Below are 23,174 nucleotides of genomic sequence, written 5' to 3' on the forward strand. Positions count from 1 at the left end.
CTGGGTCTCCTGCATTGCAGGCAGACTCTTTACTGATTGAGCCACCAGGGAATCCCTATTTTATCAACTAAACTCCAGACTTGATTTGGATTTCACCAAATTTTCCATTAATGTCCACTCTTTTTGTTCAAGGATCCAATCCAGGGTCCCACATTTCACTGAGATGTCATATCTCCTTTGTCTCCTCTGGCCTGTGACCGTTTCTATGTTCGTCTTTATGATCTTGACTGTGTTTTTCTGTTGTTAGTGCTTTTGTTATCTTGACTAATTCAAGTCACAAGGGTTTTTACCCATGTTTCCTCTTCAGAATTTGATAGTTCAGCTCTTACATTGGGTCTTTGACCCATTTTGGGTTACTGTTTGTACACAGTGTGAGGTAGAGATCCAACTTCATCTCTTCGCATTAGACTGTCCAGTTGTCTCAGCATCATTTGTTGAAAATACCAGTTCGTTCCCCACTGAATGGTCTTGGCAACATTACTGAAAATCAACTGATCATAAATTTGACAGTTTATGACTGGATCATCAATTCCGGATTATATGTGAATCAGTATTTCTCGCAGTACCACACGGTCTTAACTGTCTGCGTGTTAAGTTGCTCAGTCATGTCTGACTCTGGGACTGTAGCCTGCCCCCAAGGACTGTAGCCCACTAGGCTCCTCTGTCCATGGAATTCTCCAGGCAAGAATACTGGAGTGGGTTGCCATTCCCTTCTCCAGGGGATTTCCCTGACCAAGGGATCCATCCCAGATCTCCTGCATTGCAGGCAGATGCTTTACCATCTGAGCTACTACACCATCTTTACTTACCCTATCTTCACTTACTGCAGCATTTAAGTAAGTTTCAAAACTGCAAAGTGCGAGTCCTCCAACTTTTTCAAGACTGACTTGGTTATTTTGGGTCCCCTGAATTTTGTTATGAATTTTAGAATTAGCCTGTCAACTTCTACAAAGAAACCAACTGGGTTTTGATGGGCACTGTATTCATCACTGTGCTTTTTGATAACGCTTCAAAACAAATATGCCACTTTATATTTACATCATGAAATTCCACTGGAATAACAATATGGTCCCTAAGATTGTTAGGGACCAACTTCTCATGTTAAACAACTAGAAAACTTAAAAGGGCACAATGATTTTGGACATTACATCTGAACACAGGGACTTAGCTTGTTTGGAAACTTTATTTCTAACAGATATTGCAGCTTATAAGTCATAAAAATCACCAAAATCATTGGTGGATGTGTTATGGTGTCCTGGGACGTAGAGCAGCTTCGATTTCTGAGTTACTCTCATCAGACTCGCTCCAGAAGGCTGGAAGAGAAAACCAAAGAGCAGCTCAGCATCTCTACAGTCTGATTAGCTCGACTTCACCAACCCAGCCCACAAAGGGCTTCCTGGGGACCCCATGTGGTGCACGTGAGCAGACGTGCCTAGAACACAGGCCAGGATCCCTGGCAAACTCACACCTGCAAGTTAAAACGGTGTGGTCCCTGGCCACGGGAGAAGCCTCCGGGTCCTTCCCAGGGAGAAGCCTCCTGTTCTCTGTAGAGGCCACGGGTCCTTCCAGGGAGACTTTCGGGCCGTGAGCACAGGCAGGCTCTCCACCCCCTCATATCTCCCTTAAAGGTGCAGATGACACCACACATCACAAACCACCCTTTTTGTTAAAACACAAAATGACAGTCTGGTCTCCAACTGTTTCTCTTACCTTTAGACTTTAAATTGGTAGTTAGCTTCCCTTCATTTTCATGCCTGTAAAATAAAGAAATAGAACCTAAATTTTGAAAAAAAGACTAATAGTTTTACATGGGTAAGAGAAAAGAGGCACTTGTTACTCACTGAGAGGCCAAGAAGTTTATGTTTACTCCCCAAGTTTTAAAAGCAGAAAGCAAATGTCAGGGTCCCCTTGGCCCAGAGGCACCTACTGATTGATGCTCTCTGGTGGAAGGGTCCCAGGAGCCTTGGTCTCCCGCTCTCTGGGAAGGCAGGAGGCAGGCCCAGGGGCACACAAGCAGGCACAACTCATCACTGCCAGCCCAGCTGGAAGTAGATGACCCAGGAGCAGCGAGAAGTAAGCCAAGAGGTTACAAAACTTACCTCCATCAAGCCCGTGATACCAACACTCAACCGTTTAACAAGGAGTTCACAATAAACTCTGTGTGCTTAATTAAGGACACTGACTCTGGGTGGAGAAAACTCAAGTGTCCTGTCACCTGTGTTCAGGTTTCCGTGTGTCACATACACGAAAATGTGAGGGTCCAAGGATGCATCTGATGCTGGCTGACATGCTTACTGAAGCCGTTGGCCCGAGCAGGTGGCTCTGTAAGAGGTGGTGCCCACCTCCATCACCTTCTCCATCCCAATTGTCATGCATGTGAGAGTCATCTCTGGGAGCACCATCCAAGCTTTTAATTACACTTAAATTCTTTAAGGTTTGTAGTAAATGGTCAGTTCAGTTCAGTCGCTCAGTCGTGTCAAACTCTTTGCGACCCCCAAAATCACAGCATGCCAGGCCTCCCTGTCCATCACCAACTCCCGGAGTTCACTCAGACTCATGTTCACCGAGTCAGTGATCCCATCCAGCCATCTCATCCTCTGTCTTCCCCTTTTTCTCCTGCCCCCAATCCCTCCCAGCATCAGAGTCTTTTCCAATGAGTCAACTCTTTGCGTGAGGTGGCCAAAGTACTGGAGTTTCAGCTTTAGCATCATTCCTTCCAAAGAAATCCCAGGGCTGATCTCCTTCAGAATGGACTGGTTGGATCTCCTTGCAGTCCAAGGGACCCTCAAGAGTCTTTTCCAACACCACAGTTCAAAAGCATCGATTCTTCGGCACTCAGCCTTCTTCACAGTCCAACTCTCACATCCATACATGACCACTGGAAAAACCATAGCCTTGACTAGACGAACCTTTGTTGGCAAAGTAATGTCTCTGCTTTTGAATATGCTATCTAGGTTGGGCATAACTTTTCTTCCAAGGAGTAAGCGTCTTTTAATTTCATGGCTGCAGTCACCATCTGCAGTGATTTTGGAGCCCCAAAAAATAAAGTCTCACACTGTTTCCACTGTTTCCCCATCTATTTCCCATGAAGTGATGGGACCAGATGCCATGATCTTCGTTTTCTGAATGTTGTTTTAAGCCAACTTTTTCACTCTCCTCTTTCACCTTCATCAAGAGGCTTTTTAATTCCTCTTCACTTTCTGCCATAAGGGTGGTGTCATCTGCATATCTGAGGTTATTGATATTTCTCCCGGCAATCTTGATTCCAGCTTGTGCTTCTTCCAGCCCAGCGTTTCACATGATGTACTCTGCATAGAAGTTAAATAAGCAGGGTGACAATATACAGCCCTGATGTACTCCTTTTCCTATTTGGAACCAGTCTGTTGTTCCATGTCTAGTTCTAACTGTTGCTTCCTGACCTGCATATAGGTTTCTCAAGAGGCAGGTCAGATGGTCTGGTATTCCCATCTCTTTCAGAATTTTCCACAGTTTATTGTGATCCACACAGTCAAAGGCTTTGGCATAGTCAATAAAGCAGAAATAGATGTTTTTCTGGAACTCTCTTGCTTTTTTGGTGCTCCAGCGGATGTTGGTAATTTGATCTCTGGTTCCTCTGCCTTTTCTAAAACCAGCTTGAACATCTGGAAGTTCACGGTTCACGTACGGCTGAAGCCTGGCTTGGAGAATTTTGAGCATTACTTTACTAGCGTGTGAGATGAATGCAATTGTGCAGTAGTTTGAACATTCTTTGGCATTGCCTTTCTTTGGGATTGGGAGGAAAACTGACCTTTTCCAGTCCTGTGGCCACTGCTGAGTTTTCCAAATTTGCTGGCATATTGAATGCAGCACTTTCACAGCATCATCTTTTAGGATTTGAAATAGCTCAACTGGAATTCTATCACCTCCACTAGCTTTGTTCATAGTGATGCTTTCTAAGGCCCACTTGACTTCACATTCCAGGATGTCTGGCTCTAGGTGAATGATCACACCATCATGATTATCTGCGTTGTGTAGATCTTTTTTGTACAGTTCTTCTGTGTATTCTTGCCACCTCTTCTTAATATCTTCTGCTTCTGTTAGGTCCATACCATTTCTGTCCTTTATCGAGCCCATCTTTGCATGAAATATTCCCTTGGTATCTCTGATTTTCTTGAAGAGATCCCTAGTCTTTCCCATTCTGTTGTTTTCCTCTATTTCATTGCATTGATCGCTGAAGAAGGCTTTCTTATCTCTTCTTGCTATTCTTTGGAACTCTGCATTCAGATGTTTATATCTTTCCTTTTCTCCTTTGCTTTTTGCTTCTCTTCTTTTCACAGCTATTTGTAAAGCCTCCCCAGACAGCCATTTTGCTTTTTTGCATTTCTTTTCCATGGGGATGGTCTTGATCCTTGTCTCCTGTACAATGTCACGAACCTCAGTCCATAGTTCATCAGGCACTCTGTCTAGTAAACGGTCAAGGGGATATTAAAAAAGAAATAGTTGCTTGTGTATGGCTTGACATTCCGATGTTTTTCTCATGTTTCTGTTGAAGTTTTCACTCGAGTTTACATTTGGAGATTATTCCATGAAGGCAGATTCTGGCCTTTAGCTGGGAAGAGGGCTGAGAAAGGGCGAGGACCATTGTGCAGCAGTGACTCCAGAAACCCTGGGGACTCACCTCTGTTCCTTTGGGCTAACCTAGGACTTGAAAATCTGCCTTCTGCCACAGCTGCCATAATTTACATTTTTTTTTTCCAGAAAAGAAGCTCCATGAAGGCATAATTTTCTAGGCTCAACATCTGTGAATGTTCCCTTTAAACTTGGTACCTGTTTCTTTGTTTTGAGATATAGCCGATGTATAGTATTATATGTTACATGTATACAACACAGTGATTCACAATTTTGAAAAGTTATATTCATTTATAGTTATTATAAAATGTTGGCTATATTCCCTGTGTTGTACAATAAAACCCGTACCTCTTAATCTCCTCCCCTAGCACACCCTACTGGTAATCACTAGTTTGTTCATTGTATCTTGAAAATTTTTTATTGGAGTATAGTTGATTTAGAATGTTGTACCAGTTTCTGTTGTATAGCAAAGTGAATCAGTTATACACATACCTCTACTCTTTTTATTTATTTAAAAATATTTATTTTTTGGCTGTGCTGGGTCTTACTGGCAGCACGTGAGATCTCCAATCTTCGCTGTGGTATGCGAGTTCTTAGTTGCGGCACGTGGACTCTTAGTTGAGGTAGGTGGGATCTAGTTCCCTGGCCAGGGATTAAACCTGGGCCCCTGGCACTGGAAGCACAAAGTCTCACCTACTGGACCACCAGGGAAGTTCCTAACCACCCTCTTCTAGATTCTTTTCCCACGTAGGTCGTTAGCAGATTATCGAGTAGAGCTCCCTGTGCTACACAGGACGTCCTTGATAGGGTTCTCTGTGTCTATGAGCCTGTTTTTTTATTACAAGCACTGGTTTATTGTATTTTCTTTTAGATTCTACATTAAGGGATATCATACAATATTTGTCTTTCTTTCTTTGACTTACTTCTCTTAGTGTAAAATCCTTCAAGTCCACCCGTGGTGATGTAAATGACAAAATTTCATCCTTTTGTGGCTGAGCAGGTTTCGCTGTACACACGGACCACATCTTCTTTACCCACTCATCTGCTGGCGGGCCCCCAGGTTGCTTCCGTATCTTGGCAACATCAGGGTGCATGTATCATTTCAAATAGTATTTTCATTTCTTTCAGATATATACCCAAGAGTGGAATTGCTGAGTTATATGATAGCTCTTTATATTATATATGATAGTTATCATATGGTTATATGATAGTGTTCTTGCCTGGAGAATCCCATGGACGGAGGAGCCTGGTAGGCTGCAGTCCATGGGGTCGCTGAGGGTCGGACATAACTGAGTGACTTCACTTTCACTTTTTACTTTCATGCATTGGAGAAGGAAATGGCAACCCACTCTAGTGTTCTTGCCTGGAGAATCCCAGGGACGGGGGAGCCTGGTGGGCTGCCATCTATGGGGTCACACAGAGTCGGACACGACTGAAGTGACTTAGCAGCAGCAGCATGATAGCTCTATTTTTAGTTTTTTTGAGAAACCTCCTTCCATACTGTTTTCTACGGTGGCTGCACCAATTTACATTCCCACCAATGTATGAAGTGTTACTTCTTTTCTACAGTCTCACAAATATTTGTTATTTGTGGTCTTTTATAAGGATGGCCATTCTGACCTCATTGTGGTTTTGATCTGCATTTCTCTAATAATTAGCAATTTGAAGCATCTTTCTGTGTTCTTGTTGGTCATCTCCATGTCCCTGAAAAAAAAAAATGTCTATTTGGGTCTTCTGCCCATTTTTTAATAGGGGTTTTTTTTTTTTATTTAGTTGTATGAGCTCTTTATTTTCGATATTAACCCCTTATCAGTCATATCATTAGCAAATATTTCCACCTGGTCTGTATGTAGGCTGTCTTTTGGTTTGTCAATGGTTTCCTCTTCTGTGCAAAAGTTTTTAAGTCTAATTAGGTCCCATTAATTTTTTTTTTAGGTTCCATTTATTTTTGCTTTTATTTCCTTTAGAAGACAGATCCAAAAAAAATATTGTTGCGGGTTGTGTCTACTATTTATCTAGCTCCCACTTCACGAGGACACGGGGCTCACTCTGGGGCAGGGGTCAGCAGATATAACAATGCTATAAAGATGCAGAGAGAGACTAATTTGCCAGTTGATATTCAAATAATTAGAGCCACCTGGCTGGCAGGGGGCTGGCAGGAGCGCTACAGGGAGGACTGAGAGAACAGGTGGATGATGGGGTAGGTGGTAGTGTGGCTACAAGATCCCAGGGAAGCAAGGCACCCCCTGGACTCTATCTACTGTGGCAGCTGGAAGGGATTTCCAGGCCAGGGCAAGACAAGGGCACAGAGGCAGGTAAGCACACGCCAGGTCCTTACCACGTGGCCCCTGCTCTGAGCTCCACACGCATGTCCAGAGCTCACTGGCTGGCTCAACTTGGCTGCCTCTGAAGCATCTCATGGCCAGCATGCCAGCCAGCATGTCCACCCACAACCAAACTCATGCTTCTTCACCAAACCTGGGCCCTTTTCCTGTCTTGGCCAACGGCACCCCAAGCCTTGATTCCCTCCCAACCCTTCGCAACTCCTCTGTTCTCCCACACCCAATCAGTCATTAGGTCCTACCAAGCTTACCTCCCTGCACTTCCCAAATCCTCACTAGTCCCCTATCTGCTGGCACCGCTACAACCTGGTCGGCCAAAGTAGCATCTCTACCTGCCTTTTAATAGCCCCCTAACTGGTGACACCACATCCACCTTGTTCCCTCCAGCCCACTTTCCACTTGGCAGTAAGAGTGAGCTTTTGAAACACAACTCTGATTACTCTGCCTCCCTGCTGAAAATGAAAATTCTTCAATGCCTTCCCACTGCTTTTGGCAAAAGAAGCCTGAACAGCACCTCCAAGGTTGATGTCTAGACTTCATTGGGCTTCCTGCTATAGCCTCCCCATCCCCTCCACCCCATCCTCCATCCCCAAGTCTTCATCAAATTTGCTCTTTCACAGCCATTTCTGTTACACACTGACATGTGACTGCCCTTAGGCTGTCAGCTCCATGAGAACATCCACTGTACCTGTTTCGGTGCCTGGTACCCAGTGTCCCGCCCTTAGCAGGTGCTCAGCAATACATGCAGAAGGAACAGGTGAGCCTCAGTAATCACAGGGCCTTGCTTAAAGGCACTTACTTGATCAACATTTGATGTTAGATTATTTAATCTGCATGTTTCTATTTTTATCTGAGTTCAGATCAGGTTGTTCAAGTGTCTACCCAGAAACATATTTCAAAACTAAACATCCGTGTTCACCAAGGAAGGTGGAAGATGCTCCTGGGTGTTTCCGACACCATTCTCACCCCTGCTGCTGCTGCTGCTTAGTCGTGACCGACTCTGTGTGACCCCACGGACTGCAGTCCACCAGGCTCCTCTGTCCATGGGATTTTCCAGGCAAGAGTACTGGAGTGGGGTGCCATTGCCTTCTCCATCTCACCCCTTAGGAGCAAGTATTTTTCCCTTTGGGAAGCCATCCCTGCAAGTCGATGTGACACTGCAATGCAAGGTTGGTTTTCATTACATGTGATTTGCAGGGTCAATATTTCTTTCTCTAGGTCACATCTAACATCTAAAGCTAAGTCAAGGCCAGTGGGGATGGTGTGAGAAATCTCCTGGGTGTAGACAGAGCCATCTTGCGCACCTATTACCGTAAGGTACCGTAAGAGAAAAACCCAAACCAAATACACTTCTGAAAGCATAAGAATACAAGAGTTCAGGTTACAGGCCATGGGCTAGGTCCCTGTGTTCCATCAGATGTAACGCATCTGGACCCCGATGGCCTGAACTTCCCCGATGGTGTGGATGTCACACCTCCGGTTTGTGCGGCAGAGGCAGCAAAGGTGAGCTGTGGAGGGTAAACAGCGCAGGTGTGTGGTCTCTGTCAACTACTCAACTCTGGCTACAGCACGAAGACAGCCACGGGCAGTGTGTGAACTAGTGGATGTGGCTGTGTTCTGATCAAACTTGATGTAGAGACGCTGAAACTTGAATTTCATATAATTTTCAGGTGTCAGGCAGCATTATTCTTCTCTGGATTTTTTCCCAACTGTTAAAAAATGTAAAAGCTCTCTCAGCCTGCAGGCTGCACCCAGAACCAGACAGAGGCCCAGGGCTGGGTCCACTGAGGCCTTCATGAAGCAGGGCCATCACCTCACGCCTAGGCAGTAAACCAGGGAGTCCGCCCTCCCCAGCCCCATGGGTGACTCCTGCAGTCCAAGAGGGCAGGGTTTGTGGGTTCTTCTTTTTCCCCTAGAAGTTCACCATTGGACTGGAGGTCCTATTTCCAAACAGAGCTCTTTCAGGTCAAACACCAGGATAGCTGATTAAACTAAGGTGTGGCCGCGCCCCACCGGTCGCATTCCAACAGGACAGTGTCCCGGCAGGGTGGAACCTCCCCTTCCGCACAGGGAGCACCGTGTGCCCACCTGTCAACATTCCACCACTCAGGCTTCATCGCACGTCTTCCCTCTGTCTGTCCATCAAGCCATCTCAGTTTCCCATGTTATTTATACATTCCCTTGCTGTTGATAAGGGATTAGGACACACGATTGGGACAACTCTCATCAAAATCACTTTTGTTCTCAGCCCTGCTACATGTAAGAAGTTAAGGTTGGCCAGGGTCTTAAACAGCAGGTCTTATTCTAAGCACAGCATCTCGTGAGCACCTAGGATGTGATCCTGCTGACACGGGTAACTAGAGAAAACAGCTGAAATTGACAGTGTCGACTGTTCACGTTAATATGAACAAAAGCTAATAATATTGCTAGAAATAGTCTACATAGTTAACATGAAAGTGAAAGTCGCTCAGTCCTGTCTGACTCTGCGACCCTGTGGACTATACAGTCCATGGAATTCTCCAGGTCAGAATACTGGAGTGGGCAGACTTTCCCTTCTCAGGGGATCTTCCCAACCCAGGGATCGAACCTACGTCTCCCACATTGCAGGCAGATTCTTTACCAGCTGAGTCACCAGAGTCAATATAGGTACAAAATGAGGTGGCAAGGACATCTGTAAGGATTCAGGTTTGTGGGGCCAGCAAATAGAGACGAAGGGAGACCTGAAAAACTCATGGGTTCCTACAGTGTGTTAGTTGCTCAGTCATGTCCGACTCTTTGCGACCCCATGGATTTGTCCACAGGATTCTCCAGGCAAGAGTACTGGAGTGGGTTGCCATTTCCTTCTCCAAGGGATCTTCCCACCCCAGGGATCAAACCTGGGTCTCCCACGATGCAGGCAGATTCTTTACCATCTGAGCCATCGGGGAAGTTCTATGGCTCATTAAGTCACAGCAGCGACGTGCTGTGCTTATGAAGGAGTGTCAGGGCTGTCAGGTGAGCACAGGGTCCTGGGAGGCAGGCCCAGGCTTGGCGGGGTGGGGCGGGGATGGTGCAGACCCCAGGAGCTCCTCAGAGCTGGGGGGGTTCTAATATTAGTAACACACTGACTCTCAACCTCATGGTCAGTATCATATTTTTGAAAGAAAAATGTATGTATAGCCCATTAACAAACATACCCAAGTTACTGTGGCTTTGAGGCCACGTCCATCAAGTGTGGCAGTGAGACTCCGAGGGTCCTGCCAAGAACTTGGCCTCTGGTGCTGGGGACGATGAGGAAGGGCCCCCCGTGGGAAGAGTCCTTGCAGTTCTAGGGTCTGATCAAAAGCCAGCAAAGAATAACTGACTTATGAGAAGACGTGGTCTCTAGACTCTGAATTCTGTAACTTCTAATGATCTTGACCACTGGCTAAAATCAGTTATTAAAATGTCTCACATAGCGTCTTCATCTAGAATTTTCCTCCAGACATATTTCTGGAAAAATATAAGGCAAAAAGACAATTCAGAACCAAAAAAAATTTTGCAATCAGCATGCCAACAAACCACTGTGAATCCTTGATTTTAAATTTTCGAGGTCTACTGAAGGCGGAAAGCTTTAATTAGACAAAGTCTGAGCGCCCCCTGATGGTCAACCAGGGGCCCTGCAGCAGATGCCATTTTTAGGGGTCAATTTCTTTACTCCTTCCCTTCAGCCAATCAAGCAAAGACTGTTCTTTCAGGCCATGGCGGGGTGGGGGTGGGGGTAAAGTAGGCGGGCTTATGACAAAAAACATGTGGAATCTTTAGGAAGCTGCTACTTTGGTAGAATTTAAGAAGAATGTAGATTTGCTAAGCCAGAGACACGGGGCTTTTACCCTAGAACCTCAAGGCCATCCAGGAAAACCTCGTGTTTATTATTCTGGACTACGGGTTCCTTGTGATCTTCAGATCATCCCAGGGGAAGTGGCCCCAGGGCCAGGCAAGCAGAGCCAGGACGGCCCCACTGGAGCACGGCTGCTGCCTGGCGCCCTCCACCGGCCGCTTCCGGGGCCGCAAGGCTGGCCCTGAAAGCCACCCACAGCGGGCCCTGCCAGGGTGGGGCGGCCGGGTGACTTCTGCTACCTTTTCCCCAGGCAATTATGTTACAAGCACACTTCCTTTTCTTTCGGTAAAGGTTATCTTGATCCAGGCAGTAAACTGCAGTTAACGTGGTAGGCGGTTAAAATACTCTCTTCGGTTGAATACATGGATCCGGGAGAGTGGAAACGGCTTCCTGGGGAAGGTGGGGAGAGACAATGTTTGCGGAGGAGAGGAAGCTCCGGCATGCACCCCTGAACAAAAGGGGACGAGTGGTCTTTACTCGGAGAACAGCTTCCTATTAGGACTCACTCCTTCGTACATTATGCCTTTCATCCCCACTCAACCACAAAATGATTTTGCTCAAGCAAATACAATGGGAGAAAAGATTTACACTGAAAGAATCTTTAATAATAAACTGTTGCCGATCTGCCTACTTGCCCGTGATTTATAATACAATAAACATCGGATTCTATTACGGCTCAGGCACTGAAGCCGAGGCTCGGGAAAACGGAATATGAAAGCACTGGGACCCCACCACCATCACAATGAAATGAGCAGGGATAAATGTGCTAAGAGTATCTCTTTGCATCTTTTATAGCTGGTGTGTATTAATCTGTAACGCTTATTAAGAAAGTCATTGCTATGCAAAGCAGCGCCCAATCCCTTTCTCTGGCTTTTCAACAGAGCGCACTGTTTAGCCAATAGGACGGACCCTCTGGCCCTCATTCTGCATTCATCACAGGCAACATTTGCACAATGTATCTCTCAAAGGCGGCTGAAAGGAAGGCCTTAATACTCATGTAAACAACTGCAAACCAATTACTTAATGAATCAGGCCCACACATAATGAGGTGCAGACAAAGAGCTATAAATGCATTTTTGCGCCCAAGCCGCTGCTTTAAAGTAAAATCCCTCAGCTGTAGTTTGGGCTTAACTAGCACATCATAATTATTGTCTCTAGGACATCAGAGGAAGCCATTTTTTTTTTTAAAGGTCCAGCAAGGTCTTTTTTTTTTTTTTTTTTTTTGAGGTTGCTCATCAGCTCACTGACAAAATAGAGCAAAGAAGAATTTTTAAAAGTGCTACAGCAGCACTGCGCTGTTATGTTTATTCTCGAGTACTGGGTTTCGAGACCACTTGTAAAAGCAATAAAGCACGAGGAATGACTGCAGTAAGTGGGGTCCTTAAATGTAAGCCTCTAAGAAATTTCAGTGAGTCCAGGCACAAAGAGCGAGCCTGGGGAGGCATATGAACACCAAACCCAGCACAAGAACCAACCGTGACCAACCGTGAGCCAAACCCACACACTTCAAGCCCAGAACTTTCATCACTGGATTATTATCAAGTGTGGAGAACCAAGGGTTCTTGAAGGGCTCTTTTTTTTTTTTCCCTCCTTAAAGAGGATGATGTGATTACTTGTAACTTAGGAAATAAATTCCATGCAGAAATGACAGTAATAACAAAAGGCCCCTGCCTCAAACTGAAGGGAAAAGAAGTTTGATTTTATAATGAAATACTGATGCGAGCTGTGAAATGTCAAACGATCAGACTGAGAAAATGTTCTACAGAATCTGACTGCTTTCTGAATGTGTTTAAACATTGCCCAAAGTAGGGAATATATAAGAAAAATTTAAGAAGAATTGTTTTTTTTTAGGACCTCTAAAACAAACACTTCTAACAATCTTTAAAAACTAAAGGGATGTATTATTAAGCCAAATGGTGACATTAATCCCTAAAAACTGCCTGTAGAATTTATTATCTTTTAAAATTTCTTTCAGGAGACCTAGAACTTGAATTTATAGTAAAATCATAAAAATATACTTTAAAACTCTTCTTATCCCATAATTCATTATCTCTCACTTCCTTCAAAAACATAGATAAAAACACAGGTATTAAAAATAAGTTTCTAAAAATTAAGAGTGATTCCCTAAAATTGAACATATCAAGTTTCTAAAATCAAGAACTTAATTTCAGAAGATCAACCTCATTTAAATATATTCCAGGTCCTAAAAATACTGTAGAGTTTTCAAAACATAAATGAAAATGATTTTTTTTTCACTGTAAAAATACTACATTTCTAAACAAGTAAAGTTAATCTTATGGAATGTCAGAAATGTAAAGTTTCTGTTTTAAAATTTCACTAGGGCAAGTAATTTTTCAAATGTAACGTAATCATCTATAGGACATCTTTTAACCCCTTAAAATGTTGCAAAGGCAATTGTATGTCGTTTTAAAAGATATTTAGCTCAAAGCGAAAAAGTAGGTATGTCATCAGACAACTGCTTCTACTCCTACCCATAAACTCTTCCTCAGTGACTCAATGCCACTGCACAATCAGTATTTTATGTTGATTGCAAATCTAGCACACAACTGGCTTATCACTGCTCCAAAAACTACAGTTTTAAACTACAGTTTAAAAAATGTGAAAAGATAAATTCTTACGTTTGAAAATAAGCAAGAAAACATCAGAAAGGGAAATAATAGTCCAGCCCAAATACTTGGTAAAAAAAGAGGAATACAAAAACAAATATCCAACAATTGCTTGTATATATACCCGCTGTCTCCGAAAGAAGAAACAGGCCACTTTATTTCTTTTAAGGCCCTGCGTTCTCTCTCTGCCCTCTCCTGACGCCCTCCATTGTGTGGTTTCTAAGCAGCCCTACTGCGAGCAGCTGTAGACGCTAATTTGTGGTTCACTGAGGTGTCAATGGAGTCTTAAACCAAGGAAACAACAGCTGCAAAACAATACTTGGCTCTGGGGCAAATATTTTCAAAGGTAGACTAAAGTTTCAACTGTCACTTCAGATAAACAAAACCCAAACCATAATGTTCCATCAAGTCACCCAACAAAATCACTTGCAGCAAGAGTTTCACCCTGGGTGGACTGACATTTCTTGTCTTGCTGGCACGATTCAGAAAGGCTCCACGACTTTACCTTGACAAAGGACTCCCTTCGCTGGATGAAAAACTCGCTTCCGAAGCGATTTTGTGAGTTGTCTTTGTCTTGAATGTCCTGCTGCCGGTTTTCAAACCTGAGAGGAGCAAGCACAAACGTGGAGAGTGAGTGTGGCCGCTGCGGTGGATGAAGAAGCCCTAACATGTTAAACAAATGTCAACAGAGAAAGAGCTGTTCACAGAATGCAAGGCGGGGAATGACAGGGAAGGAGTTCCCCTGATAACCTGCTATCACAGGTGGTTTCCTGTGATACTGACACAGAGTAGAAAGCGAAGCCACTCAAACAGCACCATTTGAAATGACCACGAGGCATGTGTGAGCAGAGTCTCCACAGTGGCCCTAAGCTCTGGATGATTCGTGTTGTTGTAACACTTGGGCAGCGACAGATCACTGAGACAGCGAGAGCTGGGAACCAGTCTCGTGCGTTAACTGGTATTCTAGATGACAGTGCCTGCCCACCCACCTTTAAGCCCTTCTGCCAGATCCTGCACTTTTCCTTCTTGCAGAGGAGAATAAACCTCTACTGAGAACACGAGATGGCTGGATGGCATCACTGACTCGATGGACGTGACTCTGGGTGAACTCCGGGAGTTGGTGATGGACAGGGAGGCCTGGTGTGCCATGGGGTCGCAAAGAGTCGGACATGACTGAGCGACTGAACTGAAATGAACTGAGAACCACTGAGGCCACTCCTTAACTATCCTGAAAAGGCTAATGGGGAACCCACACCGTCCAGCCCTTTCCCTGGAGCTGGCCGGGGTGATCCCTGACCTCTGCCTCCTGGGTGCCCTCAGCCTTGGATGCTTCTACTACCAGTTTGAGCCTGGCAGTCACCTAAGATTGTGGCTATAGGGTGCATGAGCACCTCCTCAAAAGGCGTGTGTTGTTTTCCTAACCTGTAACCTGTGTGTCTGCTCGTAACCTCTGAGGCAAAGCAGGTCTCTTAACAAAGTGCCCACGTTCAGCCCCTAGACGGTCTGCACCTGCTTAAATGAACCGGGTCTTTTCAGACAGGAGAACAAAGTGGCTTCTTGTAGAGACGGGTGTACTGACCGACACGTGACACGTCCATGATTCAATCTGTGGTGGCTCTGAGATCGGCGTGCATGCCCAGCACTGCCTGGGACCATGTCTGACATTCCCCCCGAAATGTCTGTTTGATAAAGACATCCTTGGGACAACCGGGAAATTTGAACATGGACTGGGAATTATGTGATGCTAAGAAATCATTCTTACAGGTGAAGTTCCAGTAGGCTGGTTTATATAAAAATTAGAGGGAATTCCCTGACAGTCCAGTGGTTAGGACCCCGTGCTTTCACTACCAAGGGCCCGAGTTTGATCCCTGGTCAGGAAACTAACATCCCATGAGCCATGCAGCTCGTACCCACCCCTAGCCCCCAAAATTATAAAGTCGTTAAAGTACACTTCCTTCTGCTATTAATCCATTACCTTCACAATAGGAGCTGGAGTAACTTATATTAAAAAATAAAATGTAATAAAGTAGAAACCACTGAAAAATAATAAAAATACAATAAAACATGTAAGAAAATTAAGTGAAAGTTGCTCAGTTGTGTCCGACTTTTTGCGACCCCATGAACTATACAGTCCATGGAATTCTCCAGGCCAGGATACTGAAGTGGGTAGCCTTTCCCTTCAAGAAAACTAAGGAAGACTACAATTAAAACAAAAATCCTGGATTGAAGGAACTACATTTAAGCTTAAAAATTGAGCTTTTATTGGGGTTCAGTCTTTTTACTTAAAGGAGCTCAAATCCCCCAACATTCAAACAAGGGAGACAGCCTGGATGACACACCCCACCACTGGTTAACAAACTGGAAGGTGTGAGAAGAGAGGGAGTTTGGGGTGTCTCTGATGGCACTGTCATGACACGCCAGGCAGACTCCAAGGGTCCGTAGGCTGTTGGCAGCACACATCCTGGAAGGAAGCCACTTCCAAACGCCTGCTATTCAGGACGGAGCCCTGGCTTATCCTAAGGTGGTGACAGCCTGTTACAAAGCAAACTCCAGAGAGCACACCCCTCCCTGCACAAGCCCGAGTGGTGGCTTCGGGCTCCCAGTGTCGCTTTGCTCACCTGGCGGCTGTGACGTGGGGGCTGTGGCCTCTTGGAATCCATCTCTGGCCTGGTGCGTGCTGCCCTGGAGGGCGGACTGCTTCAGCCTCTGGTAGGCTTTCGTTTCTACAGGTGAGAAAAAGGCACAGATAACAGGACACCCACAGGCATGAGAATGAAGTTGGACCCTTACCTTACATCACACACAGAAATCAACTCAGAAAGGATTAAAGACTTGAATGTAAGACCTAAAACTATTCAGCTCCGAGAGGGTAGGAGAAGAGCTCCAGAATTTGGCAGTGATTTCTTGGATACAGCACCAAAAGCACAGTCAACAAAATACAGACAAACAGGAAACAACCCACAGACCCTTTGGTCCTTCTCTAAGTGGGGAAGACTGCTGGGAAAAGCACTATAGAGAGGTCCCGTGAAGGACCTGAGTGATGCAGGCTTTCCCGCTGCCTCAGGTCTCAAGGCCTCGTGGGTGAAGTGGAGAAAGGAGACTTGAGTTTCAGCAGTGACACAGCAAAACGGCCCCCATGCTCCCCACAGGGCCACAAACTACGGGGGTTGCCATGGGCTGCATTCCTGCTCCTGCTGGTTGTTTAAGAACTGAACCACGAGGCCCTTGTTACTGGTTAAAAATTACCGAAAGGAGAAAAAACATAACTTACCTACTCAGAATCACTCGAGATAAAAAACAAGCATTTAAAATGAGCATCCTATTTTGGAGTAGTAAATGCTATCTAATTTAAAAAAGTACAGATCAGGGATTCTATTTTGAAAATAATAAATTCTAAGGAAACTTTTTAAAAAATAAAAACATTGCTGGGTTGTGAAATCAGTGCACACTGGAACGTGTATTCTGAAAACTTTACTAGAGAAAACAGCAGACGCAGCACATGCAGAAGGGGAAAGTAAGTGTGTGTGTGTGTGTGTGTGTGTGTGTGTGTGTATAGAAGTGACCTGGCCCATTGTCCCAGGGCAACTTGGACAGGAGTGCATCGTAATACTCTGATTGATTCTAACGTTCTTGTCACTTCAGAGTCCCTGTAAGGCAACCTGGGGCACGGGTAAGGTGTTAACGAAGTCAAAGGTGGGGTGTCTGATTTCTGAACAGGTAAAGAATCACTGTAAATGAGATGAACATGCAGTTGTGAAGATCAACCAAAAAGTTTTTCAGCTTTTATGATACAAGTCCAGACTTTAATGACCATGTGCTATTTCTGCATTCATTTAAACTTATTTGGGCATGGCAAAGAGAGCAAAGATGGAAAGAATTTTTTTTAAAGAGAAAGAAAGAAGAAGGAAGAAAGAGAAGAGAGCAGCCTCTGGGTGAACAAAGGCCCCTGGTGGCTGGAGCTGGAAGCTGGGCTCGTCTGTCTACCGTCTGAAGGGAATCGTTTCACTCCAGCGAGCCGGCTCTCAGGTTTCTCAGAAATCAAGAACACATGTTATTTATCTTCCAGAGAGAATTTTTGTGCAAAACTTCATGTTACTTGTTGCGAGGTGATTTCAGACTGGCGGGTGGGGTGGGGATTAAGCATTCTGTCCAAATATGAGACAGAATGGATCTCCTTGCTCGCCTGAGCCTGGGAGGGAGGGCTGGGCAGTGAGCAGCCTCGGTGCAGGGACCATCCTAGCGCCTGGAAATCAGGGGCCATGGTCACATGCCCCACATCTCCCTCGGGTGCTTGCTGCCTGTCCTACGGGGAGGACTCCAGAATCTCTCCCTGAGCTGTGTCCACTGTCCACATACAGTGGTTTGAAGGGAGAAAGCTAACGTTTCCCACCCATTCAGCCTGAGCCTGCCTCCTTCCTAACCCAGCTCCTCCTTGGCATTTGATCCTTAGACCTCCTGGGGTCCTTCTCCGAGCAGAGTCACTGGTGGCCCCTGGACAGTTTTTATCTGGGATGTGGCAGCCTGGACCTGAGTAATACAGGGTTGGCAAAGCTAGCTGAGGGCCTCCGGGGGCACTGCCTGCCCTTACTTCTGGTGAAAGCTTCTGTAAATGGTTTCAGGGCAGAGGGAGATTTAAAGGTGAAAGGATTAGCTGCACTCACTGGAGGAACAGACACTAACTGAGGCAGGACCAGCGCCCCCAAAGCAGCTGGAGGGGCTGGAGCAGCGCTCAGGACGCCAGTCCTTCTCCCCTCACTCTTTAGTCAGAAGAGCTGCATAAAACAGCAGCCCAAGCACTGAGAGATGACCCAGAAAGGAAAAACAGAATCAAGGTTTGGTTTTAAAAAAAATGACCAGGAGAGGCTGAAGGCTATGCAGCCTGTAGAAATAAAGGCCGAGAAGTTTCAGCACCTGGATCACAGATTCTGCCACAGACAGCAAGGACGGGGCAGGGTATACGTGCAGATTCTTGGGGGCCGGGCAGGACCACACATGTGACTCTGGCCAGACAACGGGGGAGGGAGGTTGGGTCCTGTGGCTGCAGGGCAGCAAGGGGACAGGAGGGGATTTGCGTCCTGTCTTGGGGGGGCGGACAGCTGTCTTGTGGCCACAGACGACAGCTTCCAGGTGAGAAAATGGGCCTAGTCTTGCCAGATTTCTGCCTTAAGAAAATTAAAACACTGCCCAGGCCACTTAGAACATACCTGCAACCCTGAAACCAGAGGGCAGGGAGAGTTTCTTTGTTCACTGAATGAGGCACAAGCACCCCTAGAGACAAACCTCAGCCATGGGACACAAGCTGGATGTCAGGGCCAGCTTTCCCCGCTGAAGGACCCAGCAGAGCCCACAACACAGCAGCAGGGAGGCTGCAGCAGTCCCCTGGGGATTTCGAAGGAGCTGCCCATATCAAACAAACCAGATTTCAGAATCCTTGGAAGCAAGAGGACAATTTTTGCTAGTGGTGCTCAAACAATTCAGACCCTCTTCTGGAAGAGCCTAGAAGACCTGGCCAGGATTTAAACATAATAAGGCAAAGCTACAGACTTGAATTTGTGGCAATCCAAGTCCAGGTTTTTCTGGAAGAAGGCCGTGAAGAATCAATCAGTTGAAGGCTGCACACTGCAGCCGTGCATATTCAGTTATTAAATGAATGAGTGAGCAGATGCAGGAAAGGGAATAAAGCTGGAGGTTCCAGCTGGCCTGTTATGAATAAGGTTGCGACAAGGGTCCTTTGCACCTTTTCAAGGTGCAAAGACCTGAGACCTGAGTCTTCACCACTGCACGGACCCTGTAAGCCTACAAATTTGAGGACTGGGTGGCCCCTTAAGGCTTCACTTTGTAGCCTGTGACTCCCAACTCCACAGAGATACTTCTTCCCGTCAGTAATATCAAACTCTCAAAAAATATTGAGTAGTGCAAACAGTTATATAAAACAACTATTTCTAAAAATACAATATGCTCGGATACACACAGAAATAGCATACATGCAAGCACAAGCGTGCAGCTGTGAGTTGCTCAGTCAGGCTTCTCTCATATACTCAAAGTTGTGTTGAGATGGGGAGTTTCAAAAGTAGAAAATATTGCAGCTTAAAATACAAAATAAGGCAAGGGGTCCAGGGGGTTAATATCTATCCCTGGCTATCAATTCCAGGCTGATGACACAACAAGATAAAATTATTTTTCCCTACTTGGTCACACAAGCTGGCTGAACCCAATCATCTATCTTCTTGCAAAGTGGTGAAGGATCCCTGAGATTGTTTTCTTTTTCCTTTTTGATATTCATTTTGTGTCTAGAAAATGGGAACCAAGAAAGAAAATGAAAATGTGCTGAATAAAGGGAGGCAGGAGAGAGATGGCGCCGAGGAAGAGAGAAAAAGCCCCAACTTCTTATCTTTCGTTCTCTTTTATATGCAAATGTACACCTGCTAAAATACTTTTAAATCTACAAATAAAAAGAAAAGGAAAATATCTGATGAACAAGTGCTTTTAACAACCCATTACAAGAGCCAGATAAACACTTGGTCCCCAGCCTCTGAGGGGTGTCTCCAAGGCAGAGGGTCGGCCTGGCTTTCCAGGAAATCCCTGGTGAAGAAAGAGCTGGGTCCAGAGAGGGAATAACAAAAGGAGATGCGAACAATGCTATTAGCGCAGCGAGAAGAGCGACCTTGAACCGAGAAAGAACCGGGCATCTCTGAGCCAGGGAGGATAATTGCGATTCCTGCAGGAAGCATGCAGAAATTCTAAACTTAAATTCAAAAAATATTTTATGTCCCTGGGTTTCCCAGTGCTGTTGCTTTTCGTGTGTTTCTGCATCCAGGCTGACTTTTCATTCACATAGCGCTAGATGCAGCAAACCCAGCTGTTTTTGCTAAATAAGACAAAAATTGTGGGATGGAATACTAAAATTAATTCTAAAGGTAAACATTATTACTGAAAACCCAGAAATCACATGTCTAGTAATCTCAAATTAAAACAAGAAAATATTAGGATAAGGGTGCTTTCACAATTCTGAAAATACAGAAAACTCATCTATATTTAAGGATTAAAAAAAACAACAACAGAACACTACCTGTCTATGTGAACGTAAGGTACACAGGTTGGCTCCATAACCAAAATCACTTGTCCTATGTAGACTGCCACGCCGCCAGCAGTCCTGGGCCAGGGGACCTCTCAACCCGGGCTTCTTCTCTGTTCTCGCACGAGATGGCTGATGCTCAGAGAAGGGAAAAGCTCCTCCTTCCAACCAGTTGCCTACAGATGCTTCAGAAAAGAGGTGTTTCCATCACATCCTGAATTTCTATGGGACAATTCAATGGTTACACCTGAAAATAAGTGCCAGGCTGGTAACTGACCTTTAGTGAATGTTTAAAAACCGAACTGAAGCCGTTTTGCTGATGCTACTTCACACAATAATTCATAATCACAGTGCCAGCCATGTAACACTGCTCAGTCACGGGAGGTGAATTTTCAACTCTTGAGGTCATGGAATATTTAACTTTTGAGTCATTTTGATCAGGAAGTTATATCTTACTGGCATAATTAATAGTCCTTAAAAACAATATTTTTAGTCATTTGCACTCAGTGATTTATAAGATGAGAAGAGTTGGAATGAAGACTCTTTATTATCCTAATATCATGATGTTATAATATCAGCATTATCATCATCTAGAGTTGGGCCAGGAGCGATCATGTAGGTGATGACCCAGAGGCGACAATGTAAACTAGGATGAAGTCCCTCCCCTGCCAGGTTGAACAGTGCTTCTCCCAAATTCACATCCACCCAGTACCTCAGAAGGGGACCTGCTCTGTGAACAGCATCTGTGCCGATGCACTCGGTGAAGTATCTCAGGATGAACTCATCCTGGATTCACTCTGGACACTGACTCTGCTGACTGGGAGGGCACTTCCCACTGGGAAGAGGACACAGAAGCCCAGACACAGAGACGGCAGTGACACGAGGCTGGAGGCAGAGACCGGGGTTGTGCCATCACAGACCTGAGGCTGCAGCAGGCCTGGAAGGATGCTCCCGGCGCCTTCACAGGGCACTGCTGCCACTTTGATTTTGGACTTCTAGCACCCACAGCTGTGAGAGCAAACAGGTCTGTGGTTCTCAGTCTGTGATGCTTTGTCACAGCAGCCTTTGGAAAGTCACACCCTCCCTGAGCCCTGACTGCATCGAAGCATCTAGAGCCTGACCTCCCCCCCTTTCCACTGGGGTCTCTTGCATAAAAGAAGTGTGGTTCACAGGATAACCTACAAGGAGGGTTCAGCTCTGAGGCTCCCTGCTCCATGGTTCTCAGGCTTAGGGAGTTGCCTGGTGTGTTATATACAGACTGATGCCTGGGCTCACACCTGGAGGTCCTGGGGTACCCAGTTCAGGATGTGGCTGGTGCATGGGTTGGTTTTAAAGGTCCACGTGGGATTCTGCTGGCAGCCTCTGAGCAGAATTTCTCAGGCACTTCTGAGTTCATTCTTGGGAATGTATCCGCTTAGGAGCTCTTCCAGAAGGTGCCCTCCATTCCTCCACAGCCACAGTAAATGGGTGCTGCCAGCCTGCAGCATATGAAGTGAGGAGTTCTCTGCTTTCATGAGCAGCAGGCCCCACGGTGAAGCCATGGCAGCCTGACTCCTACCACAGACACAGGGCCACCTGGGCAGGGCCAGGGCCAACCCAGCAACAGACAGTGCTTTCCTGGCTGCCCCAGGCATGGCATCTGGACCTGACTAGGCATCTCCAGGACAGAACAGGTGCGGTGCAGACTCAAGACAGGCTCCGGAGTGCAAGCGCTTTGCCATTCGCCTTCACAGTCCTGTCGTCACTGCAGTTTTCTCTCCCAGGATATCCCAGGATAGATCCAGTCTCCTGTGACGATGTGGCCATCGTCCATTTCCAGCCTTCTCCCATTCTGTGGTAAAGCTCGAGCAATGATGCTTGGGGAAGCCCTGCCCAGAGTCTGACAGCACCCTTCAAACCTAGGCTGACCTCCCACAGAGCTTCTAAAGGGACGGACCACAGACTGACCTGGAATATTTCAGCTTGCCAAAGAATATCAGTGAGAAATGGCACAGTCAGGCAACCACTTTCAACACAGCTTGACCAAGAGAATTGGTGTCAAAAGAATGAGAGGCTGAATGGACATTCTTAGAGGCTTAATCCTCTTGAGATAAAAGCTGAGAGCCCTTTTCACATGGAGCTTAAGGAGATGAGTTTTGCCAGGATGGGCACGTGGGTGGGAAAAGTACTGGTGGAGTGACTGATGGAAAGAGACGGTGTGATGGCCTGAATCAACAAGCACTTAAAGGAACTCCTTTACATTCTCATTTTCATTCATTTGACAAAATGAGTGCCTACTGTGTGCCAGATATTGTGTCAGGGGCTCTGTTTTCTCTGACACTTAGCATAAGCTGCATCATTTACTAAATTAAAAGTCACCAAATTCTCAAGGTAAATTGAGTATAAATACCAATAAAATTACCAATGGGGGAAACTTCCCTTTGGGGGTGCGAGTGGTTCAGAGGAAGACTTTCTTCATCTAGACAAGCATGGCTTCATTCCTGGCCTAAGTGCTCCAGGGAGATACTGCCGTGATGGTCCTGTACCTCTTGTGGTCTCAGGCTCACCTAGGGGTACAGGCTAACCCTGCTTTACAAGGGCCACCCCGGGACTGTCTGCACTCAGAAATCCTCGCAAGTTGCCCACCTCTCCAGGCTTTGTTCTTCATCGCTCTCAAGAGCATC

At 45.7% G+C, this 23,174-nt stretch overlaps 1 protein-coding gene across 4 annotated transcripts in view; it reads right to left on the bottom strand.

The window, feature by feature from the left end:
• Nucleotides 1-1,164: 1,164 nt before the first annotated feature.
• The window catches only part of KIZ (kizuna centrosomal protein), a 93,194-nt gene continuing 71,184 nt past the window's right edge, over nucleotides 1,165-23,174 (bottom strand). For 2 of the 4 annotated variants that reach the window (XR_015139446.1, XR_015139444.1), the window contains 5 exons: nucleotides 20,506-20,696; nucleotides 16,055-16,159; nucleotides 13,942-14,038; nucleotides 1,711-1,754; nucleotides 1,165-1,313 (listed from right to left, as the gene is read on the bottom strand). Coding sequence is in view for 2 of the 4 variants with exons in the window: in XM_086333687.1 (XP_086189813.1) it covers nucleotides 1,246-1,313; nucleotides 1,711-1,754; nucleotides 13,942-14,038; nucleotides 16,055-16,159 (314 nt within the window). In the remaining 2 variants the exon portion in view is untranslated. Of the gene's footprint in view, nucleotides 1,314-1,710; nucleotides 1,755-13,936; nucleotides 14,039-16,054; nucleotides 16,160-20,505; nucleotides 20,697-23,174 lie in introns of those variants that run through there. The other 2 variants (XM_086333687.1, XM_086333689.1) reach the window with 2 other exon arrangements.

The sequence above is a fragment of the Bos grunniens genome, chromosome 13 (assembly GCF_055505025.1).
Source record: "Bos grunniens cultivar Pamir isolate PY7600 chromosome 13, Bosgru_T2T1.0, whole genome shotgun sequence".
NCBI classification, from domain to species: Eukaryota; Metazoa; Chordata; class Mammalia; order Artiodactyla; family Bovidae; genus Bos; species Bos grunniens.